The sequence below is a fragment of the Colossoma macropomum genome, unplaced genomic scaffold (assembly GCF_904425465.1).
Source record: "Colossoma macropomum unplaced genomic scaffold, Colossoma_macropomum, whole genome shotgun sequence".
Taxonomy (NCBI): domain Eukaryota; kingdom Metazoa; phylum Chordata; class Actinopteri; order Characiformes; family Serrasalmidae; genus Colossoma; species Colossoma macropomum.
In genome coordinates, this window is record NW_023494793.1 from 24,554,320 (window position 1) to 24,574,401 (window position 20,082).

A 20,082-nucleotide genomic window follows, 5' to 3' on the forward strand; every position below is an offset into this window, starting at 1 on the left:
TGTATATGGTCCCTAATCAAGAAAGATACCATATTGTGGTCTTTTCACTAATTCTGACCCACTTTCACTAAGCTCCTCACACCAATAGGGCCTCTTATGTGTGCATTGGGCCTCATTATGGCCTACATCAAATCAATGGCTTAAATATAGAACCAATCCACTGTGCAAGTGCTACTATGTGAGAAATGCTGCCATTAGTCATGTAGTTTAGACATCTATTTTGACAACCTCTTGGATGTTCTACAAACCAGTGTAGATCAGTACATATGAATATGAACCTATACTGTGTTTAAAGACCTCTGATCGTTGTTTATGGCAACTGAAGGCCTATTGATGAACTGACTTCCTTTCAGTTCTATTCACTCTGCCTATAAATAAAACCCACAGCTTGAGGCCTTTTAGGCCTAATGGGCTAAACGAAAAGCTTGAGGCCTTTTTAGGCCTAATGGGCTAAACGAAAAGCTTGAGGCCTTTTTAGGCCTAAAGGCCTAAACCAGAAGCTTGAGGCCTTTTTAGGCCTAATGGGCTAAACCTGCAGAAGGGCCCGTACGGCCGTTGCGTGCTTGAACCCGCTCATTGCTGCTTGCGGCTATATTTAGGGTTCAAGCATGCAATGCATTGAACCCTATTGTTTTTGTCAAGATTTTTCTTATTATTATTAGGGTTCAAGCATGCAATGAAGTACACAGGGTTGAAGTACACAGGGTTGCTGTTTCGTATATTCAAGGTTAGTTCAAGGTTAATTCATAGCCTAGTTGCAAGCTTGTTGCCTCTGATTAAAGCTTAGTCTTAGCATTTTGTAGCTTTGGCGTGTTACTGCTTTTTTGGCTCTTATTGTCTGGCAGTTCCTTCACACAGTGGCGAAGATTAGTTAGTAGCCTGGGCTCTTAGTCAGCTATCTGCCTTCATCCAGCTCCTCCTATCAATAGTGCTAGGGGCAGGGTGAAGCTTTCACCCAATTATCAGCTTCCACAAGTAGTAACAATTAGAGTGGTGCTATTTTTTGTGGAAGCAACACTACAACACACAAGTTAAATAGCTGCATTTCTAACTCACATAATTTTTTCTGCACCTTCTCCTCTCTATTCAGTCCTTTCCTCCACTTCCAATCTCTTCTCTTACTTTAGAGGGCTTCATGTCTTACTTAAAAAACATAAAAACTGACATCAAATCACTCTTCAAACAAACAGAGATGGAAAAAACCAATCATAAAGCAATGAAACTATCCATCCATCCATCATCTAAACCGCTTATCCTTCTGGGTCGCGGTGGGGTGCTGGAGCCTATCCCAGCTGTCATCGGGCGGAAGGCAGGATACACCCTGGACAGGTCGCCAGTCCATCGCAGGGCAGACAAACAGACATATACATCCACACACACACTCACACCTAGGGGCAATTTAGCATGTCCAATCAGCCTGACTGCATGTTTTTGGACTGTGGGAGGAAACCGGAGTACCCGGAGGAAACCCACGCAGACACGGGGAGAACAGGCAAACTCCACACAGAAACGACCCTGGTCACCCGGCCGGGAATCTAACCCAGGCCATTCTTGCTGTGAGGCGACAGCGCTACCCACTGCGCCACCGTGCCGCCTTGCAATGAAACTAATTACTACTAATTGTGACTCAAGCAACCCAGCTCCTACCACACTTCTCCAAACTACCTCCACTAACCTTGCTCCACTTCTGACTTCAGTGATTTACTTATCATTAATCTCTGGTCAGGTTTCCTCCGCTTTCAAATCCGACTGCTACTCAGGAAGTCCTCGCTAGATCATGCAAACGTTATGAACTATCGACCCATTTCACTCCTTTCATTTTCGTCCTTAACTCCAGAATGGCCTGTCCTGGCACAGCTAGGGGTAGTAGAATGTAGTTTTTCAGTGTTCTTTAGACACTGATATCCACAATATGCTCAGAAAAGTGTATTGTGATATAATTTATCACGATAACAATAAAATACCTTCACATTGCCCACCTCTATGCACAGCTATTTTTCCATCTTGTGTAGAACAAACTTCTTAATCTGCATGTCTTCGGTCCTCATCCCCCTTGACCTGTCTCCTGGCTTTGACACTGTGAACTACAGTTGTTGCGAACTCTCAACACTTTTGGACTTGGGCATCTTCAGGATCTTCAGGATTAATCCTACCAGGAAAGCCTCACTACTAAAACTCCCCAGGGGTCAGTCCTTGGTCCACTTCTGTTTACCTTGTATATTACATCACTGGAATCATGATAAGCTCAAATGGCCGCTCTTATCACACCTGCGCTGATGACACTGAGCTGTACTTCTCATTTCCACCAACCATTTTACAGGACATATCTGACTGACTTTCTGACATTTCCTCATGGATGGAGACACACCAACTGAAATTGAATCTGCAAAAGACAGAGCTCACTTGCAAAGCACTCTCGTACACCTCATTCTCACTACTGATTCCATTACCTTCCATCCATCACACAGGGCTGAAGGGGTGATCCTGGATGATCAACTTAGTTTCTTAGATCACAAAACATGTGCCCCAAGACCTCACAGATTGCAAAACATAGGTTAACAATGTACTGCACTTCATGCACCACATGTGCCATTTCTCTTTGATCCTCTGCACTTTTCCTCTTCGTTTACTGCTTTAATTAAATAAATGCACTTACTCAATTCTTCTCTACAGTTTATTTTGCTAGATCAAGCTATGCCATGCTCAAATTTGTGCTGCTTTGGCTTCTACATTCTTTCAGCAGCCATTTGACAGGCTTACCATTGGCCAATCCTTATGATACTTCATATCTATCTCTATCTCACCACCTTCTAACAACCTGTGAAGTTTCAAAATATTTGGCCACTGGGGGGCGCTATTACTGAAAATCAAGTATATCTTGTACAGATTGTCTTTGGCAATTTTGTCTTTGGCACATTTTGAAAACTGCTCTGGACAGAAACTGTCCCTTTCTCTTCCCAGAAGCCCATCTTGAATTAATTGTTTCTGTGATCTCATGAAAAACAACACATTTATATATCCTCCCATTTAGTCTACAGCATTGTATTTCCACCCATTTACACTGAAGAATGCAGCGTTTTAGCTTGGACTGCTTTTTCAATGAAGCACAATACAGGGCAGCCAGAACTGAGGCACAGTTGACAAAAACATCCTTTTTCATTTTAAGTGATAAAGAAGGGTTGGAAAATGGTCATGTAAAAATTAATTATGACATAAAATCACAAAAAAATAAAAAAAAATTAATAAAACACAAAAATAGGGTATGGATAGAAGGATATGTAGAATATGGGCCCTATAACCTCACTTGTTGCTGAAATGTTGAAAATTGAAATCTGCACTTTCCACCAACTATTCCTGCCTTCCTCCCAGAGGATTAATTATTACAGTGCATTATTGTAAAATTTCATCCTTGGGGAGGAAGGCAGGAACAGTTGGTGAGAAGCATAGGGTTTCAGAAGCATACTTTTGGGAAGCAGGTCTGGAAGGGTTTCCCTCAGAAGAGCCAGAACCACTGGAGAGGCCTGAAGTTGCATTGGACTGTGTGGAGATGGTTGACATGCGTCTCAGTGTAGAGGACATTATGTAAGGTACCACTACTGATCCCACACGACTTTTTTTCTTCTTTGTCAGGGAGCATGGCTGGAGACACAAAGGCAGGCATGCATATATGGGAGGTAAACAAAGGGATACATCTGAATTATACTTCTTTTCTTATGGATGAAAACTACATTCAAAATTATGCATTTATGTTTTTATATGTATCATATGGAAACATGTTGTACATAATTACCCATATCTGTCCACCATACAAAAAGAGTCTACAGAAGTATTACAGTTAAGACAAAGCAAATCAAAGTAACAGTGACATGTCAATCAGCAGCAGACTGAAAGTCAGATAAAAGCAATGAGGAGCTAATAAAGTGGATTTCCTTAAGGCTGTAAAAGAGACTGAAAGCTACACTGACCAGAGTGATAACTCCATACTGTCTTTCAACTTTCTCTCTCAGCTCCTGGAAGCATGTGACCAGATGGTTGTGAAGGGGCTTCAGCTGTTCTGTTGATTTTTCCCCATGGATCCGTATGCCCTCATCCAACAGTGGGATCTGAGCATAAGAACTTCCATCTTAGTATTTTACATTTGACATGCCAACATAGCTGCAGCACTGATAATTGCAGTGCTGGAATAAAATGTAACATATGCATTTATGTAAAACATGAGGATGTTTATTTTGTAAATTTAATTAATGAGTAAGTCCAAAGTGCCACCTGTAGAGCAATAAGGTGCTTAAGGACTTCAATACGTTCTATATCGTCTGGGTGCTGCTGCATGTAAGCCTCAGTGAAGAACGCCTGCATGTCAACAAAAATTGCAATCAGTATATTCAGTAAGCCCAAATACAGAGGTAATGCCTAAGGACTGGTGATCTAGGAGCAAAACAATGATCACATGAAGAAAGCTATTAATATGTAAAGAATGATTTACTGGGTTCAAGAAGTGAAACATGAGTTATATACACTACAAGGACAAAAGTATTGGGACACCCCTTCTAATTATTGAGTTCAGGTGTTTCAGCCACACCCGTTGCTAACAAGTGGATAAAATTAAGCACATTCCCATGCAGTCTCGAACAAACACTGGCAGTAATATGCGTCATACTGAAGAGCTCAGTGAGCTACGCCCCTTAGTTTTAGTGAAGGGAAATGTTTGACTGTGTCCAAGTGCACAAAACAAGGCCTGGTTGGGTGAGTTTGGTGTGGAAGAACTTAACTGGCCCACAAGCCCATTGAACACCTTTGGGATAAACTAGAACGGAGACTGCAAGCCAGGCCCTCTCGTCCAACATCAGTGTCTGACCTCACAAATGCTCTTCTGAATGAACAGGCAAAAATAATTCCACAGACACACCCCAAAATCTTGTAGAAAGCTTCCCAAAAGAGTAAAAGCTGTAACAGTGCAAAGGGGGAACGAACATCATATTAAGGCCTATGGATTTAGAATGGGATGTCATAAAAGCTCCTGTAGGTGTAATGTGTACATGCCCCAATACTTTTGTCCATATAGTGTAGCTCGATTACCAAATTTTATTTTGACACAAGAAAGGAAAAACATTTTTGATCTTTTCTAAGAAACAAAGTAAGGAATTTAAATCGGAAGACTAAGACCGACCTTTTCGTAGTTTGCAAAGCCACCCATGACCGCTGGGTCCACAATGCCATTGAGCATCATGGACAGAGGATGGACAGGAAGAGAGCGGTCACATGCATGATGCTGTACAAGATTACTCAGCTTCTCATTAGCCAGCTCCATGGTTTCTATCGCATTCTCTAATGGGCTGATCTCATCCTGATAACAGCAATGGAATTAACAGTCACACTTTACAATAAGGTCTTTTTTACATCAATACCACCAAGGTAAGGTAGTAACAGAATACATGTAAAGGTGTAACATAGTAACAGAATACATGTAAATGTGTTACGTAATTAAAATGCAAAAAAAAATTAACTGAATTACGTGACAGTTACAAGAAAAAGGCAGTAATTGAATTACAGGTACATTATAGAAATAAGGTCATTACAAGCAGGATTTAAACTATATACTATATACATATACATAAACCCATCTTTTTTTGTAGAAATCTGCTGTTTTGCATGATAACCGTCACATCAATTTTGCAGATTAGATTTGTAGAGATTTTCATTTTGGGAAGTTTGGTGTTTTAATTGGCAGAATTAAGACCTACAGTGTTTACCTCACGATATTTAATTCAGACTTCGTAAGCTCTTTTATTCTCATTTGTTGCTACATGAAATTCTACAGTTTGACTATAAATCAAACTTTTGCTAATGTGCAAAAGTGAGCTCACATTACCATTACCTAAGAAGAATAACATGGAACAGAACAATATGCATGTAATTTTTCTGGCCCAATGTGAATAAGGCCTTCAATACCCCTCTGGAATTTCAGTTTCCTATTTATTTTCCTGTGGGCACCACTGCTCTATGTGCCATGTTGCCAGTTGCCATTTATGTATTAATTCATTTTGGGCCAGACTAAAAACAGATTTTTCTTACAGTAAGAGACAAGTTCTCTATCTGTGATATGTAATTCCTCTGGATCGAAGTGAATAAGGCCTTTTATATCCACCCGGAATTTCAGCTTTCATTTGCTCTGTGTACTCTATGTGCCATGTTGCAAGTTATCTTTTATGTACTAAATCAGCTTGGGCCACACTAAAAACAGGTTTTCCTTACAGTGGGAGACTGTTTCTCTTTCAGGGTTATGTAACTTCATTAGCCCAATGTGATTAAAGCCTTCAATACCCACCTGGATTTTCAGTTTTCTATTAATTTACAATGCAATTAAATTTTAATCTTTTACTCCCTTGTAAGCCTCGTCTATCACAGGTCCATGTGAATGAGAGAAAAAGAGAAAGGTAGCTGTCAATAAAGGGTGCACTTATGAATCACATTCTTTGCACTCACCACAGATGTAGATTTCACTTCAAACCACTTGAGGATTCCTGGGAAGTGGTATTGTGTGATGAATGTGGTCCTTTCAATCCACATGGTCTGTAAGACAAGTAAAAAGACAAAGTATACTTGAACAAAGCAATTACTAGTAGAGCTACCTACAACTCTACTAGGGCTGGACCCGAGCATTTAACTATTCGGGTATTTGTTCGTTGGGCAGGTATTCGGTTTTTAATTTTGGGATTCAGATATAAATGTAGGCCATCAATAAAGACAACCTACAAATTATTGTAATGTTCAGGACTGCTAGGAGAACCTTGAGGTTACAGTCCATAACATAGCTTGATGTTTCACTAACAGCTAAAAACTCTCTGCCCTCTGCTCTACAACATAAATCCCACCACTCCACCTCCATTCAGACTCTTCAACATAAAGGTCCTTGAACAAGTAAACCTAGAACAGCCCAACATAAACATTTCTTCTCTTTAAAAAGAACTGAACTACTTACAACACCGTGTGGCAATACATTTTGTCAGAATATTCTTGTTCTATATTTATACTTTTTAACTGATGTGCTATTACCCTTTAGAATGCTGCTAATAGAATGAGAATTAGCATCAGAATGAGCCCTCAACTCTTATCTGTGGATTGACCCATACAGAGGTCCTTAAATCTTAACACCAATCAATCCCTATTACAATAGCAGCAAATAACATCGAGCACTCCAAGTTATCTGATCAGTGCTACACAGATTAAAAACATCTCTTGCTTGTAAACCCATGAAATCAGGAATGATAACCATGTGACATTCTAAAACCTTCTAAAAGATTTACATGGCTGACTGCATTTAGCTGACACAGACACTGACACTTGCAGTGTCTGTGGCAGTGTTTCCCAACCCTGGTCTTGGAGGCACCCTGCTCTGCACATTTTAGTGTTTTCCCTGCTTTAACACACTCACTTTAACCCGGTAAGGGTTGTTAATGTGCTAATTATTTGGAACAGGTGTGCTGAGAGCAGGTAAAACATTAAAATTTAGGAAATTGTGAAACACAAACATAGGGTTTACTAACTCACAGCAAACTCGTTGTCTGGATCTTTTTCACCTTTCCTGAATGGTCTTGAGTATTGGAATTGGTCCACCTGATTTGTTCTGTAGTAACTGGGAGGAACAACGAGTAAAGAGAAAGATGTAAACAGAGTAGATCAAATTTTCAATTCATAATTTTTTCATCATAAATATATTTTTAGCATGACATTTGTTATGTAGCATCTCATACTTTAGAATCTGTTCTGGAACACCTTTATCCTTAAACTGCAGAGGCAAACTGAGGACAGGCTTGACAGTAAAGCACCGAATATCTAAGATGCTTATGTAAAGGGTTTAACAGAACAAAGACATCACTCAATTTTAATGATTTTAGCGTTAAATACACTTATTTACACCGTGCATTTGATGGTGACCTCACAAAACACAATGTTCAGTCAGTAATCCTTAACACTAGTAAAAAATATATATATATATATATATATATATATATATATATATATATATATATATATATATCTCAAGTATTTAATATGCACATTGAAGCATTTCATTTTCCATACCAAATCAGAGATAAATTACAATATAAATGACAATAAGCTTCCACACAATATGTATTGATGGTAAAACTGTAACAGTATAACAAGCAGCTCATAACATGAAAAGCATTCAGTGATGTTTGAGGATACGCTGGCCAGGTGAGCTGCAGATGGTGTCACCAGGGGGCGCTGTGCTGGTCATTCTGACTGCACTGGGGAACTGAGACAGCAACTTCAGACTGAAGTCCTCCAGCCATTCATACTCTTTACCACGGTAGATGAACACTTTGTTCTATAATGGACAAACCCGGAACAGGTTGTCAGTCATACCAGGAAACTGTAAGTTAGACATAAGTTAGCAAACAATATGCCTATTATTCCCTCTAAGATCACAGAGCAAAAAATATTAAACTAATAGGTTCTTAATATGTTGTCAGGTTACATAAAATTATAATCAACCTAACGAGATAGTGCTTAATCAGTGTCATCTACAAGCGGCTCATAACTCTCATTAACTACTAGTTACCTTTGGCGCATTTATTTTACAGAAATAAATTAACAAGTTAAATAGTAATAGTAAATAGTAATAAAATAATTGAATCTTATTTTACAACAACAAATACATTAAGTGCGTACGGTTTTTTAGGAATGCTGTTACTTCATAGTTTTGTACCGTAGATGCCACACAAATATTTTGTATCATTTGTATACTATTCTCTTGCTATTCGCATGCTTGTGAAAGTACAATGAACGAATCATATGCATATGCATCCAGGAATGTACACATACATTGTTTCAAAAAACACCACAAAAAAGAGGAACGAACCTCTGTTCTGAAACATTCAAAACCGTGTAAACATTCAACAGGGTCTTTTTCAACAAGTTAGCACTTTGTGTACACTCTACTTAACAATAAAATAACAGCACTGTCTCTTCTAATGCTTGTAATGAGAACAAATGTAAAGGTGGGCTATTATATCATCCAAAGTCCCCAGACTACAGACTCTGGTCTTATGAACTCTCCTGATCAGCCATGCCCACAGGTTTTCAGTGGGATTTGGATCAGGGGACTGGGATGTCCACAGAAATAGCTTGATTTTGCAGTTAATTAAACATTGTGTGGGTTTGAAGGAATGCTTCATGGTCTTGCTGGAAGATCCAGTCATGGCAAGTTTGGCAGACACAGTCAGGACTGAACCTAAAATGTATTGGTCAATGGCACCACGTATCCTAACAAGATGCTCAGTGCCTCTGAAAGTCTAAATCTAAAGTCTAAAATTGCAGATCCACTACTGTATCTCACTGTATCTGCACATATTTTTTTTTTTTTATACCAACCTCACTTGACTATAGAACTTTGGTGAGTTCATCTATGGACCCAGTTCAGTTCGCATATAAACCTGGCATTGGAGTGGATGACACAGTCATCTATCTTTCTCACCTGGAGAAGCCTGGGAGCACTGTTGATAATCATGTTCTTTAAATTCTCCAGTGCCTTTAACACCATGCAGCCTAGGCTCACGAAAAGCAAGCTGGAGAACACTGGGGTGGATCACCACCTATCGAATTGGATTCTGGACTACCTCACCAACCAACCACAGTATGTGAGGGCACGGGACTGTGTCTGACATGGTGGTCAGTAGCACAGGGGCCCCTACAGGGAACAGTTCTGGCACTGTTCCTTTTCACCCTGTACACTGCAAACTTCATGTACAGCTCACCAAACTGCCATCTACAGAAGTTCTCTGATTAATCAGCAATCATCAGACTCATTACAGATGAGGACCACAGAGAGTACAGATAACTGACCCAGGAAGCACCACCTGATCAATGCAGGGATTAATATGATAATTAACATTAATATTTTTTTAGCCTGTACTTGTGCCACTTACCCTGAGAAAAGATGGGAAGCCCTGGCCGTAGTAGCCCACTGCAAAGTATTCAGGCTGAGGTCTCATAGCATGCATGATGTTCTCATAAAACTGTGCTTGTTGTTTCTGTGAACAAATTCAGGCACACAAGACAAAAAATCAAATTCCAAATGGAGACTGCCATGCTTACTTCCTGAATAACTTATATCCTATAAATGGAGTTAGAGCTTATTGCTACCAAAATTGTGAGTGCATAAGTTCCACTTTTCCTTAACCAGATATGCTGTTTTCACACTTTACATGCCCACTGTTCATGTGTTATCTCATGTCTACGCTATTCTGGCACTCATGTAAGAAGTTTAGGTAGAAAAACGTTAATGAACATAAAGAAGATGATCACCTATTGTAAAACATAACAGACAGCATAATACATATTAACAGACAAAAAAATCATATCTGATTGTTTAACTGCCTTTTTGCCCCAAAGATCATATCTGATTGTTTAACAGCCTTTTTGCTCACTTTCGATAAACCACAACACAAGCTGGCCTAGGAGAGGTTAACTGTGGCGAGAAAGATGCTGAGAAATATTTTATTAACTAAAAAATCCACTGGTTTATTTGAGATATTTGGCATGAGAGCCAGTAATTTAGATGCACAACGCATGTTTAGTGGGTGATCTCAAATGGTTGTATTGGAGGTAAATGCAGTTGTTTTGGCCAGCATAAGTGGCTCAAAATAGGAAAATACAACATACAATGCCACATTGTGCAGCTTTCAGGTGTGATTTTCAGTTGAAGGACAATGAAGATAATACTATTAAAGCCCCTCATTTTCATGATTTTCTTCTAACTATTACATATAGTTTTGTGATGGTTTTTACAATAAACTGGCAGAGAAACAATAAATGTTGGTCTTGTCTGTTGAGTCTTTTCTGCCTTGGGTTTGCCTGTTCTGTAGTCTTTTGGATCCGCTGGCACAATGAGCTACAGATCAGGCAAAATCAAGGGAAGCAGATAGGAAAGGAAGTTTTATTCATTCAAGTTGAATTCAAGTTTAATTCATTTGTGGCACAAATGGCAAGCAGACAGCAGTTGCCAGTCCGCATTTAGGTGCTTTCTTGAAGGGAACGAGTAAATGTAATGTGCAGATGCCTTCACTGACCATCAAATTCTGTAGTTACATGTGTTACCAGTTGTTAATAACGTTTATGTAGACAACAATAGAGCTATCTGGCAATTATCTGTTTGAAAGAGACATTACAAGATAACTTGTAACTAGCCGAGCTGAAATGGCTCTCTTTTGGCTAACGTTACTACTGCACCGTGGTGCTTTCAAACATATTTTCAATACCATGCATGCATATTTTCAATACCATGCACAGCAGATGTGCAGGGTCATACAGAGTTCAAATGTTTTGGCCAAGTCTCAGCTTGACTAGTAAGTAAGCAGTAGGCATGTCTTGTAGTTCCTTTCTCTACTCAAAAGATTAGTTTGATCTGAGAGCACTGCCCACTCTCTCACGCAACCAGCAAGTGCTGCGCATACTTCGAGTGGCATGAAAGCAGCTTAAACCCGCCCCCACCCCAATTAAAATGCAGATTCGAGAAGCTTATTGTTTTAATTAAATGATGACAAAATATACAGTATAATAAATAGTATGTTCAATTTTTTAAAAAAAGATTTCAATCAAAAATGATTTCATTAACAATGGTGACCATTCAATGTTTGTTAATAGCTCAGCACTATTGGAATTGGAGGATTTTATGATGGGGTCAAACATATATGATGAACTATGACCTAAAGTGGTCTGAGATATCCTCAATGCTAAAGAGGACAAGAAAAAGACCAGAGTCCCCTTTAAAGTTTGCTATGTTCTGAACACAAAAAGCACTGAGGTCATTTGCAGCAGATTCCCTTTCAGGTTCACTTTAACAGATCTGAATTGAATTCATTTAAAAAGAGCTATGTGTGAAAACCGTAAGATGTTAAAATTTAATACTTTTTTTTCCCCCCAAAGTTCCGCCCAAATGTAGAAAGCCAATGTGAAAAGGAGTCATTTAAAAGTGATATTTGCCCCTCAAACACACAGCTACTCAGAAGGAGAATGTTTGTAACCCCAGTCAGGACTTCACCCAGTTTAATGTGCACATTCATGCTAGTCTTGTGTATTAAACCTAATATTCCAATATGGATGATATAGAAATGACACTTTAGATATGAGTTATCAGTGTTGCATGTCTGCGTAACTTAAAGGCTAGTGTTAACAAGAAAGTCAAGCGGCTTTCCCAATGTGTAGTATATCTCACCAGGAGCTGACTGAGCTCCAAAAAATCAAACATCTGGTTCTCATGCATCTTGGCAAGCTGTTTGCTCATCTCAATGGCCTTTTCCCACATCTGTACATAAATAAAGAAACAAATAAATTATTTAATGTACATTAAGTGAGAATATTTAATGGTTTGTAGAGCCATCTGTTGCATCAACAATCCCAACTAGCCCAGTATGACTGTCAAATATAATCAGAGATCAAATCAGAATTTTTCCCTTGTTTGTTAAATGTTCGAATATATTCTAAATATATTATTTAACAAGAAGGAAAATAAGAGGCATACAGAACTGCAGTAAACACCAGATTTCTAAGTCAATGTAATGTCTCCTAAATCCATAAGGGGCCACTCAGCATAAATTATCAAGTGTCCCCAACAGCACAGGGTGCTTAAACCACTGCTGCTCAATCTGGGAGTCACAACTGGAACATACTTGAAGCTGCAGCAGAGGTAGCCTTAAACATTCAACTGGACATTTTCTACATTCGAAATATGCATTTTTTTCAATGGATTCAATAAATACTCAAATGTCTTCTTATTTTGACAGCCCTACAGCCTAGCTAGTCCACTGAGTTTAAACAATTAAAACAGCTGAAACAGTTATTTGAGAAGTAACAACATTAGCGCTTTGTTAGGTACACAGTGAAGTATTGCTGTAGACACGTGTTTTAAGATCTCACTTGGCCCTTGTCTAGGTAGCATATAATCTCCTGGAATAGCCTTTCTTTCAGCTCTTGTTGGGTACACGCAGGAGCCCCCTCACGTGGGATCAGGTGGGGTGCACAGGGCTTATCTGACCACTGAAAAAAGATAAAAGACAGAGAGAGATATATTAAAATCAGTTTTCTGCTTCACAATTACTAGTTTGTGAATTTGCGTATATCGTGCCTGATTATGCCAATGTTACGCATATTTAAACAAGACCAGGCCAGCCCCCACAGGATGACCACAGAGCAGGGATTACTTGGGTGATAGATCATTCTTAGCACTGCAGTGACATTGACATGGTGGTGTGTTAGTGTGTGTTGTGCTGATACATGTGCATCAGAAACAGCAGTAAAGCTGGAGCTTTTAAAACAATGTGTCCACTTACTGTCCATTCTATCAGAAACACCTACCTTGTTGGTCCACCTTGTATATGTAAAGTCAGAGATGATAACTCATCTTTTTCTGCATAGTTTGTGTTGGTCATCCTCCAGTACTTCATCAGTGGTCACAGGATGCTGCCTACAGAATGCAGCTGGCTGGATATTTTGTTGGTGGACTATTCTCAGTCCAGCAGTGACAAAGAGGTTTTAAAACTCCAGCGGCACTGCTGCGTCTGATCCACTCATATCAGCAGAAAAAACACTAACACATCACCACCACGTCAGTGTCACTGCAGTGCTGAGATGATCCAACCCCCCCAAATAATGCCTGCTCTGTGGTGGTCCTGTGAGGGTCTTCACCATTAAAGAACAAGGTAAAAGCGGGCTAACAAATTATGCAGAGAAACAGATAGTCAGAAAGTGCTCCTCTGTGGTAAGAGAAGCTGATAAAATGGACAAAGTTACAAGGAGTTACAAGGACTACAAGTAGGTGTACCTAATGAATGGTTGGTCAGTGCATACACACACACACACACACACACACACACACACACACACACACACACATATATATATAAACGTACTGGGTGGCAAACTGACTACTACCACTAAAAACAACCACCACCACCACCACTACTACTGCTGCTACTACTAGTAGCACAGATAGTAGTAGTAGTAGTAGTAGTAATAGTAATAATAATAATAATAATAGTAATACTACTACTACTACTACTACTACTAATAATAATAATAATAATAAACAAAAATAGAAACTAAAGAGTTTTATTCCAAAATGCTGTATATCCATGTGTAACACTTTTGCTCTGTAACACATATTGGAACAAAACCCTTTAATTATTACTACTACTCTCAACAACAACAACAACACCAACACCAATAATAATAATAATAATAATAATAATAATAATAACAACAACAACAGCAAAGCAACAACAACAACAACAACAACAACAAAGCTATGGAGGTAATCCTGAACAAGGAGACCAACAAGAGCTTAGAACAGTGTGATGTGTACAAGTATTTTCACGTATATTAAAACGATGAAATCAAGTATAAGCACTATGCCAAGAGTACTATCCTGTGTGTTTGTGATTTAGGCTCAAATTTGGGCTCAATTAAAAGAACAAAATCACTTCCATAAACAGCTTGGCCATCCCAGTAGTTTTGAGAGAAGTATCTCTCAAAACTACTGTTTTGAAAGAAAAAGTTTTGAAAGAAGTATCGTGCTGGAAACAAAACGACACAGACCATTATCCCAATACAAAATACATAACAATACAAATAAGAGCTAGAGGTTTTATGTTTTTTTTTTTTTGGTAACATTTCAGTCTATTGAGCTTTAGATGATGATAGCCATCTTCTACATATTTTAATTCTTTTTATTCACAAAATAAGATCAAAGTAGCAACAGCACAATGCATGAAAGGAAATGCAGACCTCTAGCAGCTCAGCATGTAGCAGCAGTGTGAAAGCAGCTTCAGTGTAGTTCTCACAGTCTAAGTGCAGGTCACGTAGTTTATACAAGTACCTGAGGAAAGGAGGCAGAGCATCAAAATATCAAGCATCATACTATCACCTCCTTATTACTATTCTATTTCCATTTGCACATACCGAATATAGATGTCTTCTCTTTTTTTCTCCTTGTAAAAGTTCTGGAAGCAGAGTTAAAATATGTTGGTAATGTCCTGATAACATGTCACTATTAGGCCTCAAAGGCAGTGTGGATAAAGAAATTTAAGTGATGGTCTTACCAACACATTGACTGTGCAGCTCATACGCAGTTCAGGGCTCTCATCATGGGTGATAGTGCGGTATGCCAGCAGATTCTCCAGCAGAGAGCTTAACAGCACAGCCAGCTCTTCACCAGACTGAGACAGGTATCGATGACGCCTGCAGTGCTCCAACAGCCTGCACATACAAAAACATATGAAAAAGCTGATTTGCTATGCCTACTTTGCCTGGGAGAGGCTTATGTAATAAATACAGTCAAAGAGAGACAAGTCTGCTTAATTCACCACATGGTAGTTGTGTTCTCAGTACCATATTGTTGTAATAACAAAAATAATAATAGTGATAATCGGTGTGATGGTGTAAGGCACTCCTTATACATCACAGAGTAAAGATTGATTGTATATACTTACCTGTACTCACCTGTGGACTTTAAGGACCAAAAGAGAACTGAGGGGGTTCACCTGAGTTTTACTTACCTGGGCGAGTCCATCCTCTGTAGAAGAGGTGGGAGGAACACAACCCATAAGAGAGGAAATTGTGTTTAATAAGTGTACACTGAATTGAAAAGGTATATTAATGACGTCGTGAATGTGAAAATGAGCAGTAAGTGAAGAATATGAATTATATTTACTCTTGCATGTACATATTTAAATATTCAAAGCTCTTGTTTTACCCAGATCAGTAATGGTTTATTCCAGGGGAGGAGCAGCCCATACATAAGCAGCATCACCGGGGATACAAGGGAATTCTTTCAGCTTAGTAACTGACTGAATGATGACGGGTGTTTGTGATCTGTACGACTTTGCAGTCATTGATCTATGTCATCTAGTTGTAGAGACTGTTATTTTCATTTTGTTTTTCGTTTTGAGTGTGTGCACATGTAAATATGTATATAGCTGTGAGTGTAAATAAAGGTGACAGGGAGAAGAAGAACTCTTGTGAAAGCCCAACTCTTTTCCAGTTCCTCAGACCATTTACCCGACATTACCCATAAAGTGTGCCCCACTACTACAGCACACTGCCGGGTCGAGGGACACGCTTTATCACAATCGGTAAAAGTAAAAAATGGTTGGTAATACTTGAGTACTTGAAACTGTACAAAAGAAAGGCCAGAGAGAAGCAGTACGGAAAGGGTTTATTTATTTATTTATTTATTTATTTTTGACTAAATTAAAAATGTATCTTTTTGTGTTGTGATTACAACATTTTATTTTACCAAATACAGAGAGGGGAAACAAGTATTCAGACCTTTTTTTATCATTTAATATACATCCAGTGCTTTAATTAAATAATTCAAACTGACATGCTTTTTTACTTTGTACTTAAATAAACAACAAAATTTATGTTTAAAAAGATATGATTAAAATGAAATTAACAGGGAAAAAGTACTCCAACACTGCATTAAAATACACATACATGCAAAGGTGAAAAAAAAAAACAAATTCTTGTGCAAATTGTACATGGTGCCATAAATAGGGATGGGTACTTATTGATACTCCTATTGATACTACTCTCCATAATTTGGAGCAAAAAACGAAGTGATAAGCTGATTTAGGCTATCAAAATATCCTATCCTTTAAATACAGGAAACATTTTCTGATAAGGACATTTAGATATCAAACTATCCTACCTGTAGTTGTAACAAAAGGCTGAAATTGGCTTTTATATCTGCCAGCTTCTTGTTCAAATTTTCCGGCTCCACCTTAAATGGTGCAGCAGTTATTATGGTGGAATAGGAAAATTCTAATAAGAGTATAGGAAGCTGACTTCAGCTTCATGACTTTAATACTGCTAGCATTTTGATGAGGTAATTTAAGCTATTAAAATATCCTACCTAGAGTTTTGTGTAGAAAGCTACCTATAAATATGCACGAAGGTAGGACATTTTGACAAGGCATCACAATCTGTCACAATGCCATGAGGTTGCACTTAGGCCGCCTTGCTAAAGCAAACATGCTGCACTGCTTCAGAATGTTATATCTGTGCATGTTCCATGAGGTTGCTGGTGTTTCCCTGTTTACACGCAGCTACTGCTTTACATATTATGGTGTAACCACACTGTAGCATAAGTAGTTCAGTTGGAAAAGTTTCATTTTTGCTGTCTTTACCGGGACTTTCAGGTTGAAGAGCCTGAATACAGGTGGGGTGTTGGAGTTTGGGGGAAGGAAAAAAGCTAGCGAGTGCTTTGTTTTTAGCTTTTGTTACTACTCGAATTGAACTGGAAACCTGATTGAATTATGGATGTGCGAAAGTGTACGTCAACCAACCCAATCTGGACTATGCATGCACAGGAACATGGTAAAACGATAGCTGAAAAGGCATACCTTTGCTGCGCATGCGTAGTCCAAATCGGCTAGTTTTTCTTGCTGTACGAACTCATTTGTAGAGTTGGAATAAAAAGCCTCAGTTATGGACCGTTGGCTATATTACAGAAACTTCCTATCTTTTTGTCTTAAGATCTGACAGGTCAAGATAAGATTTTTCACAAATTCGTATTACAGAAGCAAACCTTATCTTAATTTAGGAATCTTATTTTACTGTATCTTATTTCAAGTTAGAAGATCTTAACTAACTCAACTGAAATCGACATTCAACTGTTATGTCTGCCACCTAACACAATCAAAATTATTAAGTTAGTTAGCTAGACAGCTATCTACCGTTACTGATGTAAAAAAAGGTCAAACAAAACTAAAGTGCGATAAACCTGAAGTTAAGAATATTGTGACAGTGCTTCGTGCTGTTTTTTGGAGCATCGCCGCTCTCCAGTATCAGTTTCCCAAAACGCTTTAGCTCACCAGGCAAATGTTATTCCTCCTAATAAACAGCCACACATTCACTCTGTTTCCTCATTATTCAAACCATCACTATATTATTTTATCGGACCAGTTTTCATCAACATTAACACAGGTACAAAGAGGGGAGGGTGGAGATCATGTCTGCAGTGTCGTTTTTTAAAAACGCTGTTTAAAACAAAACTTCACAACTCAAAGCACCATTTTCAATGTAGATAAATGTAACATCATTATGCTAGTTATAGTGAACTATGTTGCCTGTCACTGCATAAAATGATGTTGTCTTAAAGTTATTACTTTTAGGTATTCTCTAGTTAGGATGCGTATGTAGTCCTGTTTTCTTTTGAGTTAGTATAAGATTATGAACTTAAGAACTGTTGTTCTGTATTAGCTTCTGTCTTAAAGTCAGTCCTAATGAAGATGACATGGTTACTGAATACATAAGGTTTCAGAAGTGTCAGTAATATAGCCCCCAGACCCCTAAATCCACCAAGCTTTTTGGAGAGAACCCAAAGGTCACAATATCCTGCATGCAGTTGCATTATCATTAAGTAAACTGAGCCCACACTTATTAACATCTCACCATTTCAGCCATGATGAAGAGCACAGAATGACGCTCAGCATTCAAAACTGTTAAGTTAGTCAAAGGCATTCAAATGCTTTTGTCACACAGATTCTGAATCAGAAAATTCAGATCTTGTCCAAGGTTTGACTGTCTGGAGTGAAATGTGCAGAGCAAACCAACACCATGAATCATGTTACACATGTAGGAGCTGAAGCTGGCCTCCTATTTGCCAGGTTGTTTTGAGAATTTTCCCTTCCACCCTATATGGTGCCGTAGTTACATTCTGGTGCTGTACATTCTGGAGTTTGTACAAGCAGTAGCATTTAAGGTGGAATGGAACATTCAATAAAGAAGCTAGCAATTAGAAAGACAACATGTGCCTTGTTTAAAGATGAGCATCAACTATGCCCATTGACAGTCTGGTTCCTTGCTGACATCCTCTTCACAGTCTATAACAGTACATTTCTGCACATAGCCTCCATTTTTTACTGCTGTTCCTCTGTTGTTGTTGTTTCCCGCTGGGTTAGAACGTGGGTTGGTGTATGTCAATTTTTGGGGCGTAAATATTAATGAGACAAGACTACTATGTAACAGTTTAGGATTTCAGAATTGGCCTGTTTTACCGCCCTCTTTTGCAAATGTGGGATTTTAACCCGAAGGAGGAGACAACAGTGTCTGTCAGTTCCATGTACCGAACTCTCCTTGTTCAATTATGTCAATGTAAATACAGTTTTCCATTTTATGGCATCTTTAAACTCATGATAAATCGAAATCTTCCAGCTTCACTTTGAAAAGAGAGCTTAAAAAGACATTTAGTTATAAATAAATACATTTTCACAAGTTGAAATTTAGGAGTTAGAGTTTGGGACAGCCACTTCCCAATATTATATTATCATCATCCCAATTCACGCCTTGGATTTAAACAGATCATTACAGAATCCTTGTAAATATCTAAAGTTTGAATACTTATGCAGTTTAAACCTACTTGGTGAAATTGTCCATAAATATAAACACACACAGCACTGCAAAATAAAATTAGATTTAAAATCTATTTATCTTGGCAGTAAGCAAGGGACTTTCATCTTTCCCATGCAAAGAAAGCTAACTACAACTCAGCCAAAGACGGCAAGCAATAAGACTGGGACAAAAATGTCCAGCATGGTTCCACAAGTATAGCTCACCTCTGCACTACAGACATAAGAGTTTTAGCCAGATAACCATGCCACTCAAAGAGAAACATCAACCAAACAAACAACTTGTAGCTACACATACAGATTTCCTCTAGTTCTAATGGCCACAGTTTCCTTTTTTTTTTAATTCTGTTTCCTGTTTCTTTTAATTCCTTCAAAGACTACACGGGCACAGTTTAATAACATTGAATTGATGGGACTCTTTTGTCAATGGCAGAAAGCATAAAAAAAACTTACGTTTTCTCTAGTAATATTTTGTACTGCTTGTCACCACGACCTCCTTCAACCTCTTGGTCCAGCTTAGTGATTAATTCATGCTCAAACTGCAACACACACACACACACACACAGTCATTCACGGTCACACACTGAAACATTCAGGCATGTTTCATATTTTGCTATATTACACATGACACTTACACTCACCAAGCACTATG

General features: G+C 38.5%; 1 protein-coding gene across 2 annotated transcripts in view; it reads right to left on the bottom strand.

Annotated features, from left to right (window-relative positions):
• The window catches only part of dock5 (dedicator of cytokinesis 5), a 78,376-nt gene that overhangs the window by 10,482 nt on the left and 47,812 nt on the right, over positions 1–20,082 (bottom strand). The window contains exons 33-47 of one of the 2 annotated variants that reach the window (XM_036578909.1): positions 19,884–19,969; positions 15,120–15,276; positions 14,980–15,020; positions 14,806–14,896; positions 12,940–13,059; positions 12,239–12,328; positions 9,951–10,055; positions 8,209–8,350; positions 7,752–7,833; positions 7,549–7,633; positions 6,484–6,570; positions 5,168–5,344; positions 4,267–4,350; positions 3,966–4,103; positions 3,464–3,639 (exon numbers count right to left, since the gene is read on the bottom strand). In XM_036578909.1, the coding sequence (XP_036434802.1) occupies positions 3,464–3,639; positions 3,966–4,103; positions 4,267–4,350; positions 5,168–5,344; positions 6,484–6,570; positions 7,549–7,633; positions 7,752–7,833; positions 8,209–8,350; positions 9,951–10,055; positions 12,239–12,328; positions 12,940–13,059; positions 14,806–14,896; positions 14,980–15,020; positions 15,120–15,276; positions 19,884–19,969 (1,661 nt within the window). Of the gene's footprint in view, positions 1–3,463; positions 3,640–3,965; positions 4,104–4,266; positions 4,351–5,167; positions 5,345–6,483; positions 6,571–7,548; positions 7,634–7,751; positions 7,834–8,208; positions 8,351–9,950; positions 10,056–12,238; positions 12,329–12,939; positions 13,060–14,805; positions 14,897–14,979; positions 15,021–15,119; positions 15,277–19,883; positions 19,970–20,082 lie in introns of those variants that run through there. The other variant, XR_005007649.1, reaches the window with a different exon arrangement.